This window comes from Bombyx mori, chromosome 27 (genome assembly GCF_030269925.1).
Source record: "Bombyx mori chromosome 27, ASM3026992v2".
Classification (NCBI taxonomy): domain Eukaryota; kingdom Metazoa; phylum Arthropoda; class Insecta; order Lepidoptera; family Bombycidae; genus Bombyx; species Bombyx mori.
In genome coordinates this window covers 475,174-492,971 of record NC_085133.1, presented here as the reverse complement: position 1 = coordinate 492,971, position 17,798 = coordinate 475,174, and the positions used below count along the sequence as shown (strand labels likewise).

The 17,798-nt window shown below is 39.0% G+C and overlaps 1 protein-coding gene across 1 annotated transcript in view; it reads left to right on the top strand.

Annotated features, from left to right (window-relative positions):
- Positions 1-17,798, top strand: part of LOC101735743 (muscle calcium channel subunit alpha-1) — a 93,402-nt gene that overhangs the window by 43,904 nt on the left and 31,700 nt on the right. The window contains exons 4-7 of the mRNA XM_062676406.1: positions 9,890-9,995; positions 11,800-11,939; positions 16,313-16,419; positions 17,148-17,300. Coding sequence (XP_062532390.1) covers positions 9,890-9,995; positions 11,800-11,939; positions 16,313-16,419; positions 17,148-17,300 — 506 coding nt within the window. The remainder of the gene's footprint in view (positions 1-9,889; positions 9,996-11,799; positions 11,940-16,312; positions 16,420-17,147; positions 17,301-17,798) is intronic.

Genomic DNA, 17,798 nt, shown 5'->3' with positions numbered 1-17,798 from the left:
GATCCGAAATGACATTGATTATGACGACCGAATGTCGACTCTCTGTCATCTATATATTAATAAGTGAAGCAAAAACTTTGTACCCCTTTTTACGAAAATTGCGCGGACGGAGGAGTATGAAATTTCCCACACTTATAGAGAATATAGAGAAGGAGTGCAGAATGTTAATATGTTTTTAAATTATGCCCAAAAAATACATTAAATCAATAAATAAAACATTACACACACTACCATGTATTTGACGCACACACGCATGCATACTATTTATTTATTGTCAAACTTTTGTTCTTGACGTCTGTTGTCAAATTGAGAATAGATTAAATATTGTTTGTCTTTATCACTATTTACCTAAAGTGTAGTCCAAGACTACAAGAAATCTGTGATTATAGAAGTACAATAATTCTATAGTGTACAAATTTATAATTTCAATTAATTACAGTCGAATTCCGACTACCGTGGGAGGAAACAATCTCTGCCCCCTTTAAATTTAGGAAGGGCGTAAGGCAAGGCTGCATATTATCTCCAGTCCTTTTCAATATCTATGGAGAGTATATCATGAGACGGACTTGTGAAGGCTGGGATGGTGGAGTTACCATTGGTGGAGTAAAATTGACCAACCTCCGATACGCCGACGACACCACTCTTCTCGCGGCTAATGAAAGCGAGATGGCTGCTCTCATGAGCAAGCTTGAAAATATTAGCCTCGAACTTGGTCTTGCCATTAACCGATCCAAAACAAAAGTGATGGTAATAGACCGCATGAACAAACTGGAGCACACGGGGTCACTGCATCTTGAAACAACAGAAAGATTCATATACCTGGGCTCCATGATTGCGAATACTGGATCGTGCGAGCCTGAGATTCGAAGACGTATCGGGATAGCAAAAACTGCCATGTCTCAGCTTGATAGCATCTGGTTCGATAGAAACATCTCCATAAAAACCAAGCGTAAACTTGTAACAAGTCTTGTGTTTTCTATTTTCTTATATGGGGCGGAGACATGGACTCTGAAGAAGGCTGATCGAAGTCGGATCGACGCGTTTGAGATGTGGTGCTGGAGGAAAATGCTGCGGATTCCCTGGACGGCGCATCGGACAAACGCATCAATCCTGGAAGAACTAGACGTCTCCTTAAGACTCTCCACCATTTGCCTACGTAGGATTTTAGAGTTTTTCGGTCACGTTGCGAGAAAAAAGGGTGACAATCTCGAAAGACTTCTCATCACCGGCAAAGTGGAAGGAAAGAGGCCTAGGGGGCGTAGTCCCATGCGCTGGTCCGATCAGATCAAGACGACTTTGGAATCCAGCATCAATGTCGCTATCCACTGCGCGGAGGACAGAAGTGAATGGAAGAACATAGTCCTGACAAAAGTGCTCAGTAAAGGTCACGACCCTCAGAACTGAGGAATACGACGCACGGAGGAGGACAGTCGAATTCCGACTACTGTGGGACCACTAGTTCGATTGATGCTGTCGTCAATTTTAATCCCATCTGTCAAAGAGAGCAACTGCTTTTAATTTAAACTCGAAGCTCGCCTGCCCCACTGAAATTAAGATGCAACTTTTCTAGCGACGCTATGACATGTCCTTCTTCAAACGAGGCTTATGGAGAGTATTAAGCGGTAGGCAGCAGCTTGGCTCTGCCCCTGGCATTGCTGAAGTCCATGGGTGACGGTAACCACTCACCATCAGATGGGCCGTATGCTCGTCTGCCTACAAGGGCAATAAAAAAAAAAGCCTGCTCCTTAACTGTGCAGCCTCTCGTAAATTGACATTTTATTTTCCATTTCCGAAACCCCATCTATTCAGGATCGATAGTAGGAAATAAGGAGTCGGCTTCCCAGCTGGACTGAAGCCAAGAATACCGCGATAATGAGTGAATTCAGTTCAATCATAAATTTATCATCTAATTTTAAACAATATAGAATCTAATAATTTTTTACGAGTTTCTATTTTGAATTATCTGATGGATTAATTAGTTGACGGCGCTGAGCTGCGTAGGCGGCTTGATTGGTTTGGAACAACATTTTACCAGCACTTATTAAATCGGGAGGATAAAGAGACTGGGCCTCGACGTAATAATAATAATAATAAAAGCCTTTATTCAGACGCAAAGGATATTTACAAATAATAAACTTAAATTAACGACTCTGCTGAGTCGGTGACATCGACAACTTCGTCTGTTTGCCCAACTTTGGCAAAGGCCTCCTCCATTTCTTTCCACTCTACTCGGCTTAGAGCTTTCCTTGTCCATAGTTTTCCTGCTACCGTCTTTATCTCGTCTTCCCACCTCCGAATCTGTCTGCCTCGTTTCCTTTTTCTATCTCTAGGGTACCAAAACACTATGCTTTTGTTCCACTTTTCGATGCCTCTTATTGTATGTCCTGTCCATTGCCATTTTAGTTTCCGAATTCTAGTTGAAACATTTTGTATCTTAGTGCGACCTCTAATGACTTTGTTTCGTACTCTGTCTGATTTTCTTAAATTCAGCATGCTTCTCTCCATAGCTGTCTGGCATGATTCTAATTTTTTGCTTTGCGCTTTGGTGAGAGCCCAGGTTTGGCAACCATAGGTTAGAACTGGTAGTACGCAGGTGTTGTACAGTTTTGATTTGACATGCATCTTGATTTCTTTATTCTTCATAATTTCTTTTAGCCGCCAGTAGCACTTCCATGCATTCCCAATTCTAGTGTCTATTTCTTTTGACATTATATCATTCACTGAAATTTGTTGGCCTAAGTAAGTGTACTCTTTGATATACTCAATTGGTTCGCCGTTTATGATGATAGGGTCTTCGGATGCATTTGTTAGTGCTTTGGTTTTGGAGGCGTTCATCGTTAGGCCAACCTTGCGGCTTTCTCTTTCCAAATCTATGAGCATGACTTGTAGGTGTTCCTTTGTTTCAGCGAATAAAACAATGTCGTCAGCGAATCGTAAGTGGGATAGTCTTTCTCCGTTTATGTTTAGCCCGTGGTGGTCCCAATTTAATTTCCGAAAGATTTCCTCTAAGACAGCTGTGAATAATTTAGGCGATAGCGGGTCCCCTTGTCTTACACCTCTGTTTATTTTTATTTCCTTCCCTTCTTTTTCTAACTTAATTTTAGCTGTACTTTTAGCAAAGATATTTTTTATTATTCTGATGTATTTTTGTTCGACTCCTTGGTTCTTTAAACAGGACCAGATATTTTCGTGCTCAATTGAGTCAAATGCCTTGTTGTAGTCAATAAAACAACAAAAGAATAATACATTAAACTCTTTGTTCTTCTCGATAACTTGTCTCACAGTATGTATATGGTCTAATGTCGAATAGCCTGCCCTAAATCCAGCCTGTTCCCTGGGTTAGTTTTCATCTAGGGTTCTTGTTATTCGGGCTAAAAATATTTTGGCAAAGATTTTATAAATATTGGACATTAGACTGATGGGTCTATAATTATTTATATTGGTCTTGTCCCCCTTTTTGTGGAGCAGGACGATGGTTGATGCAGTCCACTGTGACGGGATAATTTCGGTATTCAATATATCATTGAAAATACATGTAAGTAGTGGTGCAATGTAGGTTCTGCAGCTTAGAAGCAATTCGTTGCTGATCTCGTCGGGACCAGGGGCTTTATCATACTTCTGTGTTTTAATTGCCTTTTGTACTTCATCTTCTAGTATGGGTGGCACATTATCATCGTTACTTAGTTCTGTGATTTCAAGTTGGCTCTTGCTGGAGTACAGCTTTCTGTAGAAATTCGTAGCTGTTGATAGAATATCTAATCTTTTGGTAGTTGTCATGCAATGTTGGTCTTTCATACTAGCTATCCAGTTGGTTTTGTTGGATACAACTTTAAGGGCCTTTTTTATACCACCGGTTTTGTTGATGAATTTTTCAAAGGTGTTGCGTCTGAGGTGTTCTCTATCTCTTCTTATTTGTAATTTTATTTCTTTGCTCAATTTCCCTATTTCATCCCTGATAGTTTTTGTTTTGTTCGTTATACTGATGAGTTTTGATCTTTTTTCTAAGAGTTCGATGGATTTTCCTGATATGTTTCTTTTATTGTTTGATTTGCCTTCAATGTCAGTTGTAGGTCTTGCTGTAAGTAATTCGTGTATAATGTTATATTTTTGTTGTGTGCTTAAATTCTCTAGAGTTTCTGTCACAGAGTTGATGTTCTGTTTAATAGTGGCTATTCTTGCGTTGTTTAGTGGTATTGTTGTTTTTGCTTTGAAATGCCGGCTTCGTTTTAGAGCAGATATGTTTAGACATGTTCTAAGCATTCTATGGTTGCTATTAAAATTAAGATTTGCAATGGTGCCGCAGTCATCAAATAGTTTGGGTTTGTTTGTTAAGATGTAGTCAATCTCATTTCTGTACCGACCGTCTGGCGATATCCATGTCCATCTATTGGAAGCTCTCTTCTTGAACTGACTATTTAGTATCTTCATATTGTTTTCAAATGCCATTTCTATTAGTTTTTGGCCGTTTCTTGTTCTTTTTCCACTACTGTATAGACCTAGAACAATGTCTTCTCCATTTCTTGCCGCTCCGACTTTTCCATTGAAATCACCCATAACAATGTAGTTTTTGTGTACGTGTTCTTTTATGGTAGTTTTAAGGGATGAATAGAATGACTCGATTTCCAATATTGAAGATTGTTCGGTTGGCGAGTAAATTTGCACTATAGACCATAATTCTTTCCTTGGGGGTATCTGTATGTTTAATACTGCAATCCTTTCTGATATGCCTATTATTTCTGTTATGTACGTCTTGAGTGTTTTCCTTATTAGGAATCCTACGCCATGTCTTCCTGGTGTTTCACCTTTGTAGTACATTATGAATTGGTCGTGCTCTTCAATAGCTTCGCCGTGTCTTCTTACTTCGCTCAAGCCGATAATATCCCACTTGGTGTCCCGAATAGAGTATAGAAGTTCTTGTAAGCTTTCTTCAGTCCTTAGAGAGAGTGTATTGTATGTTGCTATATATAGGTGCTCTGTACTTTGCTGTATTTTTGTTCTAGGCGCATTCGTTTGAGACAAGGGCATAGTATTTAGAGGGTAGTGGTCATCTTCCCCCACGGTGACCGGCCGTCTTGGGGTGAATGTATAGGTTGCTTCGTTGGGTGTATATGTTTTGTTTGTAAGTTTTGATTTTCCGTTGTCGATGTCTATTGATCGTTATTTTGTGGTTGAGGGTGTTGGCAGTGACCCGGATCTGCCCCGCGCCATATAGTTGAGCATACTATTTGTCTTGTTTATCTTTTTTGGGGCCAACTTCGGTTGGTTATTGGGTGAACTGCTGCAGTCCCTTTTCCTCTTATCTCTTTTGTCATCTTTCGACTCCTTTATTACAATTTTGTCTTTGACAAAGTAACAAATTTTGCCCTTTGCTCTTTCTTCCTGTAACTGTGGAAGGAGCTCTTTCCTTTTCTCCAAAATTTCTTTTTCTTTTTGAGAATTTCATTTTTTCTCCAGTTTGTTGTGAACGTTGCGAGGATAGGGCGTGGTTTGCTATCGTTTTTTACTCCTAGTCGGTAGGCGTTGTTGATTTCTTGTGGGTTGATTTGAATGTTCATATTTTTTTCTAGCAGTTTTATAATGGATTCGATTGGCAGCTCGTTGTTCTCTTCCTCTTTCATACCAAAGAAAATTATATTGTTTTTTCTTTTATGGTCTTCCATTGACTTTATTTTGCCTTGTAAGGTCTTTATTTCCATCTTCAAGTTGTTATTTTCCTCCACAAGAGCAGTTAATTTTTCGTTAATACTCTCAGATACATTTTTGGTGACGGCTTCGGTTATCTCTCGCGTTTGCGCTGACATTTCTTGCTTCATTTTTTGCCAAAAAGCATCCATTTGTTGTTCCATGTGGAGATGTTTTTGTGTGGTATACTAGATCAGAGTTGGTAAAACTGGTTTATTATTGGTAGTTCAAATTGGAATTTGGCAACCCCGGTTTCGAGTAAGCAACAATTGCTTCAAGCTGGCAGCACTAGTTTGGAGTCGGCAACGCTGTAAGGTTGTTAACACCATGTAGGTGTACCAAATATAGTCTATGATTGGAAGGCTGTATGGACTTAGATCCCCTTGCCTTTCCTAATAAGGAAAACTCGTACCAAAAATCTATGATTGGTTTTCTTGGTGTGTCGGTATTCAGTTATTATTGTCAACGCTAAATTTATTTTTTTCTACCTGTTTTGGCGGATTGGTATATCGAAGTGAAAGTTTTATCTTGCTGTTTCACTGTCCACTATTTAATCAACAGGTATATACACCACTTTCCACTTAAGCAATGATGCTTTCAGTTGTTTTTATTTAATTTGATACTTAATTGGAATTGTTTCGCGAGGAGCAACAGCAACACGTCCTTACTTTTTGACACCGTTTACGGAAAGCCGGCCTCGACGTGGCGCTCAGTAAATCCCGGGTGGGCCATGACCTCATCTAATAAAATCTAAAAAAAACGTCTATATGGTAACGGTTTCTTTCTAAGACCTTGCTGTTCGACAGGGTCTCATCTGACTCTGTAGAAAAGGATTGTGTTAGAATGTGAAGTCTTAATAAGAAGAGCCCACTAAACAAAAGCGAGTATAATGCTGATGGACGGAAAAGTTTAAAACACTTCGTAATTGCTATGATTCTTATTTTTCCGTTACAGATACATATTAATAATATCAGTATAAATACCATGTCCTCGAAAACACGTTAGCCATTTCGCATACTACGGGCCGGTAATGGATAAAAATGTTGGCATCCCGCCAGACTAATAATGTTGCTAGCTGTAAAAAAAAAAATGTGTGCGTGTACTAGTGTACACACGTAAGAAGTGAAACTTGTTTATGGCCTTATTTTTCGAAAAATGATCTACATGCAACTTTCTAGAAATTGGTTAAATAAAGTTAAATTAGATAAAGTTTAAACAAAAGGATTTTATTATCATAGACATGAATACAAAAAAGTTAAATTAGATAAAGTTTAAACAAAAGGATTTTATTATCATAGACATGAATACAAAAAAGATGGCGCGTAACGGAAAAATGTGACGCGTAACCGAAAAATGTGACGGTAAATTTTTTTCCAACGCCGATAAGGAAGTTTCACTTCAAAAATTACCGAGTTCAACTACATCATTTTGGTGTTTACAGTCATAAAACATTATTTTCAAAGAAAACTAAGTCCTTTTAAATTGAGTCAATCAAACTTTATGTTTATTTTTCTCCTTTCTAAAAGCACAAAGCTTTTAATTGTGCGTTTTTAGACGTTGCTATCGTCCATACGCGACCTAAACTAAATGATCATGTGAATCGTATGTCTCTATGCAATACCTTCAAAAAATCCTCAAACTTCCAACTTATACGTTGGCCTTTCAAAATCACTTAAGGTAGGTATAGTTTTCGTTTTTTGGCGCGCACCGCGGTACCGTAAGTTTCGTGTAGTCGGTGTGGTGGAGCTCGATGGGGTTTAGTCGGTAGTCGTTCTGCGGGACAAGTGCTTCGCGCGCCTTTTTCAAGGCGTAGTCTCCTGTGAGAAATTGGGGGAGGTGAAGGACCTCGGTCCTTCTCTTCTCCCCTTCTTCCTCTCAGGAGGCGCCGGAGTCCGACATAGCCCGGTCCGTTACCCCCCTCGACCGGGTATCCGTAAATGGATTCCCCAGCGTTAAAAAGGTATAGTTTTCGTTTCGCCCCAACAAAACGTATTTAAATTGGTCTTTATTACTAAAGATGCTTTAACCTAGGGATACTTTTGTATGTACGTCGTATTTTAATATTTCGATTTTACTTGAGATTATTGCGAATTACAAACACCACTGTGCAATCTATATATATAAAAATGAATTGCTGTTCGTTAGTCTCGCTGAAACTCAAGAACGACTGGACCGATTTGGCTAATTTTGGTCTTGAATTATTTTTGGAAGTCTAGAGAAGGTTTAGAAGGTAGATAAGTATCAAAATGCTCGGGATTAAATGAAAATAACAATTTTGTTTCTCCTTTGATGTGAACCCCGTCGGACAGATTCCTTTTGTTTGTATTATGTTTATTTTATACAAAGCTTTAGGTCTTTTATTTATCGATTGGGGCACTACGAAGTCTGCCGGGTCAGCTAGTTATTAATAAATTAACACCATGTTAATCCTAACATGGAAAGCTCAAAAGCTTGTACTGATTTCGTGATAAAGTCCTAAATGATAGACGCAGACTTAGCTATGATTCCCTCCTTGTTCATGTTCAATAACACAAATAACCCCCTTACAATGACAGATGAAATAAATTACAGATGAGAATTATGCTGACAATTAAAAAATATAATTAATGTAACTCATCTCAATATTTATTATATTTGGTAAACTATTTTTGTACGGTAAACGGAATTTCTCGGGAAAATATCTAAAGCTGGTAACCTCAAGAAACAACTAGCCGTGTGTATGAATGGATGACGGAAATGTATGGAATTGTGTGCGATGCATCACCAACGTGGGTTTTTGTTTATATTTGAAAGCGGAATACTAAATAAATTCCACGTTATGTGCTTTACTTTTTACTGGCGTGGTTGGGAAGACGACTCACTTGATATTGGGAGGTGACCGGAGCCACTTTCCGTCCTGAGGCACATTTTTTTCCTACCTAAGCTGAGAGTCTTGGGAGGCTATATCAGCGTAGCCTTAACTAGTAGATGAACTCACGAGGCTCAAACCTGATGACGTTGCTAACACGAACCCTAGCAAGAACCATGCTTCGCAGAATCTACCACCGGATCGGAAACGCGACCCACTGAGAAGACCCGGCGAGAAACTCAATGGGCTGTGTCTATGGGTTAATTTACTCGTCGAGCAACGGGTTCGACGAGGACGGTGACCGGCCATGAGACACGTCTTCACTAGTATCGTTGGAATAAATGCTATATTAATAAATAATAGTTTAAACAAACTAATAAAATACGCTATTATAGAAAATCCAACTAAAAAAAAAAAATTTTTTTTTCTATTTTTTGGTTGGATTTTCTTTAAAAGCGTATTGTTACTTTTTTTAAACTATTATATTATTTATTTTTCTACTACTAACGTGTGTAACGGAATCTATAGTATGTTAGTTAGTTAGTTACGTTGGTATGTTAATACTAACATACATACGTCTGAAGCTAATAAAAGCGTATTAAAAATGTAAACACATGGATGTTCCGCAGCAAAATAACACCTGCCAGTGATACCTATCCACGTAGGCTAGTAATATCCTAATTAAATATTGTTTTCCTCGTCTCGAACTGTCTCTTCACTACTGGAGGATGCCCACCGTTAACTAACTTTGATTTATCTATGACCTCGCGAGACCGCTTCCCTAATAATTACCCGTCCACTCAAACCCGCCGGATTGACTATTATCTTTGTTATTACAAAAAAAAACTAAAAAGTATATAAAAGAACTTGCTGACTTCCCCATTAAATACGTTATCGCTGTCTATAAATTTGGTAGTCTGCGGTTAATAGGGGTAATTAGGGAATTAAAACTTCGTTTGAAATTTGAACACGCAAAAAATATTATTAGCCTAATTATCATGACTTGAGACGTTGACTTTAAGGCTAAAAATAAGTAGCGGTCACGGTTATCGGCTCACATAAATAACTACTTAACGCCAGGTGGGCCGTGAGCTTGTTCAAGCGTCAAAACAATTAAATATCACTGTAACACTTTGCACCGAAGTGTTAATATTTTATTTATTTTATTGCCCTTGTAGGCAGACGAGCACACGGCCCACCTGATGGTGAGTGGTTACCGTCGCCCATGGACTTTAGCAATGCCAGGAGCAGAGCCAAGCCGCTGCCTACCGCTCTCCACAAGCCTCATTTGAAGAAGGACATGTCATATCGCATATACTCATTCCATTATTTTATAAAGTCCTTAATGAGTACTCTCAGACCCTTCGAGTGGATGATCCTAACGACAATATTCGCGAACTGTATCGCCTTGGCTGTCTACACGCCGTATCCTGCCAGCGACTCCAATTACACCAACTGGGTTCTGGTAAGTCACAAACATCCACATTTTCTAGCTAATAAGATTTTATAGGTATTTGCGGACGAACTATCGCGATAATACCGTGTACAGTAATCCCCCTATAACGCGGTAAATTGGGTCCGCGTTGTAGGAAAATGCTTTATAGGGCTAGTCCCGTATAAGGCGTTTTTACGTCCACGTATAACGCGTTACGTATAACTTATTCATCACGTTTAACTTTGAATGGTTTTTTTTTTTTTTTTAGATATTTTTATAAAAATAAAGTTTAAACTACACCTTTTAATTTTAATATACAAATTTAATAAAATAATTTAATTTTGTATAATAATACAATTAACACACATGCAAAGATACGCGAAGCTAAACTAAGCTAAGCCCGTGTTATACGGGGGATTGAAATCGCGTAATATGAAAACGCGTTATAAGGGTACCGCGTTATAGGAGGGATTATTGTATATGACCACAATTGTGTAATGAACGAGTTACCAACTTACTGTCGTAAAGGCTGACCGTCGTTGGTTTTTTTATTGCTCCTGTCGATAGACGAGCATACGGCTCACCTGAGTGAGTGGTTACCGTCGCCCATGGACTTCAGCAATACCAGGGGCAGAACCAAACCGCTGCATGGTCTAGCTAATCCTGTGCAAAGAAGCAGCACCGTTGACCATTTTAGACACAAATGACGATTTACACTTTGCTCCTCATGCACAATTCCTCCGCTTCTGAAAAGTTTCAATCTTGTGCGAAAATTCAAATGTCTCATCTGCAATCAACATTTCAGTGCGATCAGAGTCTGCAAACATTCCTATAAAATTGTAGATCATTCATCATCATTCGTGTTATTCGTGTCATTGCTCGCTCCGGGCATTTCAATATTGTAATAATTGTTATGTTATAATACTCATTGTAAAAATGAATATTAAAAAAAATCTAATATTAATTTTTTTTATCTAATATTTAAAAAAAAAAAGACATGCCCGCTGAGTTTCTTACCAAATCAATTCTTCTCAGAACGGAGTTCTTGTGAATTGGCGGTAGTTCTTTTTGACGTTCAACAAGTATGTACTTTCATTTATGTTGAATAATTTTTTTTTGATTTGATTTGATTTGATTTGTTACTATCAATTTGGCTACACAAGACATAGCCAACATGAAACCGATACCCGTTTTAAACCATTCACCATTTTACCATTACCAAATTAACACGTTGACTGTCACGTAGGTCATTGGTGCCCTACGCGGCACACTATAGTAATTATGACGATTTCTCTCTTTGATCTTTCCACTAAGGCGCCGGAGTATCTAGTAGACTCTGAGAAAGACGAATCCGAAGATAATGAGAATGAATCTATTTCTAAGAGACCTAAAATACTGAAACATACATTACCAAACAAAAGAAGGCATAACTAGGTAATCCAGGCGCTTAGTAACAGAAATTGATATAATTACTTCAGAGCGCCGCGTAGGGCACCGGTGACTTACATTTTTTTTTTATTGCTTAGATGAGTGGACGAGCTCACAGCCCACCTGGTGATAAGTGGTTACTGGAGCCCATAGACATCTACAACGTAAATGCGCCACCCACCTTCAGATATAAGTTCTAAGGTCTCAGTATAGTTACAACGGCTGCCCCACCCTTCAAACGGAAACAAATTACTGCTTCACGGCAGAAATAGGCAGGGTGGTGGTACCTAACCGTGCGGACTCACAAGAGGTCCCACCAAAAACAGCATGTCATGGCAGTCAACGTGTTAAGCATTTGTAATTTCTTATCTACTTTATTAATAACAACAGCAATAACTTCCCGCAGGAGAAAATTGAATACGTATTCCTTGTGATCTTCACCGGGGAATGCGTGATGAAGATCATCGCTTATGGCTTCGTGATGCATCCAGGGTCTTACCTTAGAAACGGATGGAATTTGCTCGACTTCACTATAGTGGTTATCGGGTATGTATGCGGCTGTCTAGTTTTTATGGTGGACAAAGAAATTGTATACGGTAACTGCAATGCAACTCTGTAAATCCGTCTGAGTATACCAGAGTTCCCATCAAATCACTGCTTCAAAGGAATGCTGAAGTTTTTTTAGGTGTTTACAAGCAGGGAGCTCTTTTTTTATGGCTTAGATGGGTGGACGAGCTCACAGCCCACCTGGTGTTAAGTGGTTACTGGGGCCCATAGACATCTACAACGTAAATGCGCCACTCACCTTGAGATATAAGTTCTAAGATCTCAGTATAGTTACAACGGCTGCCCTACCCTTCAGACCGAAACGAATAACTACTTCACGGCAGAAATAGGCGGGGTGGTGGTACCTACCCGCGCGGACTCACAAGAAGTCCTACCACCAGTAATTACGCAAATTATAATTTTGCGGGTTTGATTTTTATTACACGATGTTATTCCTTCACTGTGGAAGTCAATCGTGAACATTTGTCGAATACATACGTATTTTGTTAGAAAAATTGGTACCCGCCTGGGATTCGAACATCGGTGCATCGCTCAATACGAATGCACCGGACTTCTTATCCTTTAGGCCACGACGACTTAAATGCATTTTGACGGAAGGCGTCCGAACCTGCGAAATTTTATAGTACTCGAGGGGTAGACAAGCAAACGGTCCGCCTGACGTTAAAGCGCCAGAGCCTGTAGACATCTTAACCTGAATGTTGCACAATTGTCTTACGCTCCAAATCGGAATGCGTGATTGCTTTGCGTCCTTAATATTCAATTTTAAATAGTTTAATTCGATTTAACCAGAAGCATAACATGTTGAATATCAAAATAAATCTACCGCTAATGTAGACACAGCTGACAAGCTGACGAAAGAAACTCAACCGGATATACTTTGACGTACTCTTTTTACATTATTTTGCTTTTAAATCTACGTCAGCAATTTTACTTTTTAAAAGATAGCGGCCCGCTCCGGATCCGCTCGGGTCTTTAACAAAAATTTCAACGATATTTAACGTTGTTTTATTTTTTTAAATAAAAGAACACTTATTGCGGCATAACTATAATAGTTAGACATATGATATCGCGACACTTTTTGTAAATGATAATGTGTTCTACAAAGTCGTAGTACATTATTTTATTCTATCATCAATAGTTTTCACAGCGCACGCGATGTTATGAAAATTTTAGGTAATCTGTTTACACCTTGGGTTACATTATTGGAGTTTTAGTAAGGATCACTAATTTTTATCAAAAAAGATTATAACCTATGTCACTCGGGAATAGTGTAGTTTCCAAACAGTGAAAGAATTTTTCAAATCGGTTCAGTAGTTTCGGAGCCTATTCAATACAAACAAACCTTTCCTCTTTATAATATTAGTATAGACAAATCAAATAGGCAAATCGAAAGGATGTCCATGGTTATTATATGCTTCACCATCATCAAAAACGTTTAAGATGGATTGTAAACTGGACTGACTGCTCGTGTATATCTTATCAAATAACTTCAGCGTGCTTAGTGTGAGCTTTTTAACGTTCTCGACCGCGTAAAAGTTAACTCAAATTTGTATGGAGAACAGTGCCCCTAGCGGCAAACGTAGGCAAACGTTGAAGTCGTCGTGGCCTAAAGGATAAGACGTCCGGTGCATTTGTGTTGAAGCGATGCACTGGTGTTCAAATCTCGCAGGCGGGTACCAATTTTTCTAATGAAATACGTACTCAACAAATGTTCACGATTGAAAAAAAAAAGAGACGTTCCATCTCCTAACAAATTTGAGTTAACTTTTACGCTATCGAAAACGTTAAAGAACTCGCACTAAGCAAACTGATCCCCATTCTAGGTTATCTCCTGTACTATTGTAGCTATGACTGTGTCTTTTACGATCGGCCGTCACGCCGGCGCCATACCTCCTCGGCAATTATTTCGTTGTCGGCTCCAAGCTACGGACGGTGGCAGAATATTAAAACATCAATCAAACGGTCACGCTTTCGTTACAATTATTTTACTCAGGATGCAATAAAAACAAGAATGATGTGTTACTGTTTTTATTTATTTATTTATTTTGTCTAATGTTCGTAAAAATCTGATTTTGTTTAGTAAGGCTATCTTCACGGCTTAATCTCATGTTTTTTTTTTTGTTATTTCGAATAATTTACCGTTTGGTGATTTTATTATTGTTTATAGAAACAGCTCGCCGGGCACTTGGTCGTTATAAGAGCCCAAAGAAATCTCAATTTGGTTACCGCTTTATACCTTACATACATTGTATAAGGAATGCCGCACCCTTTAGATCGGCCCAATGAAGAAAGAAACAAAAAGACCTCCTTTTCTTTCTATGTATTTAAAATCATGCGAAGGACACAGCTAAGCTACTATCTTCGTAAATTCCCGTTTGAAAAAGTTTCATAGCGATAAAAAAAACACTGAAAGCTGCGCTACCAGCACTTCGGTATAAACCTAATTAAAATTCAGACAAATATTCTTTATTGCTATGTAAAATTAATTGTATAAAAGCAAATATTTGAATGTATTTTAATCAGACTGCTGGTGGTAGGACCTCTTGTGAGTCCGCGCGGGTAGGTACCACCGCCCTGCCTATTTCTGCCGTGAAGCAGTAATGCGTTTCGGTTTGAAGGGTGGGGCAGCCGTTGTAACTATACTTGAGACCTTAGAACTTATATCTCAAGGTGGGTGGTGCATTTACGTCGTAGATGTCTATGGGTTCCAGTAACCTCTTAACACCAGGTGGGCTGTAAGGTCGTCCACCCATCTAGCAATAAAAAAAAAGACTAGATTTCTATCGAGTTTTTATGGTACACAGCAATAAAATGCTAAACCGTGTACACAACCCGAACAAGATAAGTTCACTGGCTCTGAGTAATATAACGTTTGATGGCCTTGTGCCCTTGTTTTAATGGTTTTGATCTTCAAATGCGCACTCATACGATGTTGCTATCCGCGGATTGGATGGCCGAGCTACGAGAATTGTTGTCTCGCTGTAAAATTACAGTTATAATAAATCTATCGAAGTGTTTTTGTCCAATAAAAACATAAATGGGTATTCATAGTGATAGGGTAGTCGAGTAGAACCGTCTTAGTATATTTTTCGGGATGTCTCATTTTAATTTCTATTTTTGTATTTGCTTTCATAAATCTATACTAATATATAAATCCACAGTGGTTTTTACGGATGTTCCATTATAACTACTGAACCATGCATCCCATTGACTTGAAACTTGGTATCCATGTAGAAAATACATGTACTTAATGGATAGGCTAATATGTATATGAGTGTTGGACTCCCTACACCAGTTGCGGGGACGTTAATGATGAGAATCTTTGTGGGGGTGAGAAATAATAACGTTAATTTTAAATGCCCAGCGAAGCGGATGGGTACAGCTATATACCTAGTTCCTTATAAGTTTAGATAAATACTTCATGTTACTGTTAGTTCTTTCAGCAAAGAAGCGTCAATAAGTATTAAAAATATAATATAAATATTTATTGATATTGACATTGTCGATTATTTCTGATAATAAATACCTCAGTCGTCCAGGACTACGAAAACCGTAAATAATTCGAAATATCAAAAATAAAAATAAAACGTAAAAATAAGCTTAATTATCCTGCCTTAAGCTGCAACAAAACAGTGACGAGTTCCGGTTCAAAGGATTAAAAAGCAGTTGGGAACTTATGTAAAGTCTCACGGTGCATGGTGCACAACGGCAGGTATCCGGTGTCTATGGATTATAGCGGCCGCTTAACATCGAGTGTAGCCGCGATCAACATTCATAACTGATTGAATATTACTGGTGATATCACTGGTGGTAGGACCTCTTATGAGTCCGCACGGGTAGTTGCCACCGCCCCGCCTATTTCTGCCATGAAGCAGTAATGCATTTCGGTTTGAAGGGTGGGGCAGCAGTTGTAACTATACTGAGACCTTAGAGTTTACATCACAAGGTGGGTAGCGCATTTACGCTGTAGATGTCTATGGGCTCCAGTAACCACTTAACATAAGCAATAATAAAAAATAGTTGGAAAAATACGGGATGCCCCAAATGAATGAATTCGTGCAACTGTGATAGCACGTTGCTTATTGTGCTGAGCCTTCTATAGGGTATTTAGTTAAACTCTCAAATGCATTGAAACAAAATTTCGACCGTAGTAATGATTAGAACTGTCAACCCATGCCCATCACTCAATTCATTGTGTTATTTCGGGATTAACAGTAACTTCCGAACCAGTCAGCTTTCGACCATAAATACTCCTACTATTCAAAGGTATTTTCATTGCACCCATCTGAGGCAATAAAAAACTGGCGCTAACAGGGTTTTAATTAGCTTTAATCCGTCAATATTTGTTTTAGAATGGTGAGCACAGTCCTGTCAAGCATCTTCAAGGACTCTTTCGATGTGAAAGCTCTACGAGCGTTCAGAGTACTTCGCCCACTCAGGCTGGTTTCTGGAGTACCGAGTAAGCATTTTTGAAGACATTCCTTCTCTAATCTATCGTTTTATCGTTTTTATATTACGTACTTAAACAGATATAAACGTGGATTTTTTTTTAAATCCCTTGTAAGCAGACGAGGCGTACGGCCCACCTGATGTTGAGCGGTTACCGTCGCCCATGGACTTCAGTAATGCCAGGGGCAGAGCCAATCCGCTGCCTACCAATGTTCGATTTGCCTCTAATGTCAAAAATTACATCATAACTTCGTGTGTTATATTCTGCATTATAAGTTAAAAAGTGATCTAAACGGACCAAACAGAGTGCATGGCGCAAAACACACAAAGCCCAAGTAACCCAGCTTACCCATTGACCCTACAGACCGTGGCAACTACATACAATAATCAGAAGAAATATTTGAAATGATCCGGTTATCCCCTTCCGATAATACCAGCACCCGGTAATGGCATTCATTCCTACCATCTGGAACTATTACGTTCATCGACAGTGCGAACGTAATATTAGCCTGCAACATCTGGCTATGAGACTTCCACTGAATTGTCCGAACACTATGACGTATTCTTCTTCAAACAAGTTTGAAAGTCCTCAACGGTAGAAAGCGGCTTGATTGTGTGACCTTGGTATTATCCATGTTCTTGACCAGCAATAACCAATAATGTGCAATTAGGTATTAGAAGTAGACTTGTTATCCCGAATTGGAGGCATGTTCATAAACTGGTGGTTTTTGACGACAGGTCTGCAGATCGTGCTGAATTCTATCTTAAAAGCGATGGTCCCTCTCCTCCACATAGCTTTACTTGTGATATTCGTCATCATCATCTACGCCATCATCGGTCTCGAGCTGTTCTCCGGGAAGATGCACAAGAGCTGCTTCAATAAATACACAGGTCTGAATTGTGTTTAGTCTTTAAAAATAATCTCTATAGTGATTATAATGTATAACGCGATTGCATGCAGCAGAGACGCGAATGTTCCGATGGATGTGTGGAGTAACGAGAATATATGTAGTACGGAATGAATATGTTAGAGGATGTCTGAAAGTGGCCCCTGTGACAGAGAGGCTAAGAAGTGCGCGTTTGGGATGGTATGGACATGTGATGAGACGAAATGAAAATGAGGTTGGTAAGAGAGTGTTAACTATGAAGGAAGGATATAGAGGAAGAGGTAGACCTAAGAAGAAATGGATGGATTGCGTGAAAGACAATATGGGTAAGAGGGGAGTGAGCGAAGAAATGGTATATGATAGAAGAGTATGGAGGGAGAGAACATGTTGCGCCGACCCCAGGTGACTGGGAGAAGGGCAGGATAATGATGATGATGAGTGATTATAATGTATAGCTAATTCTGCCTATCGTTCGGGGCTGTTTATTGGGTTCGATTTTGCT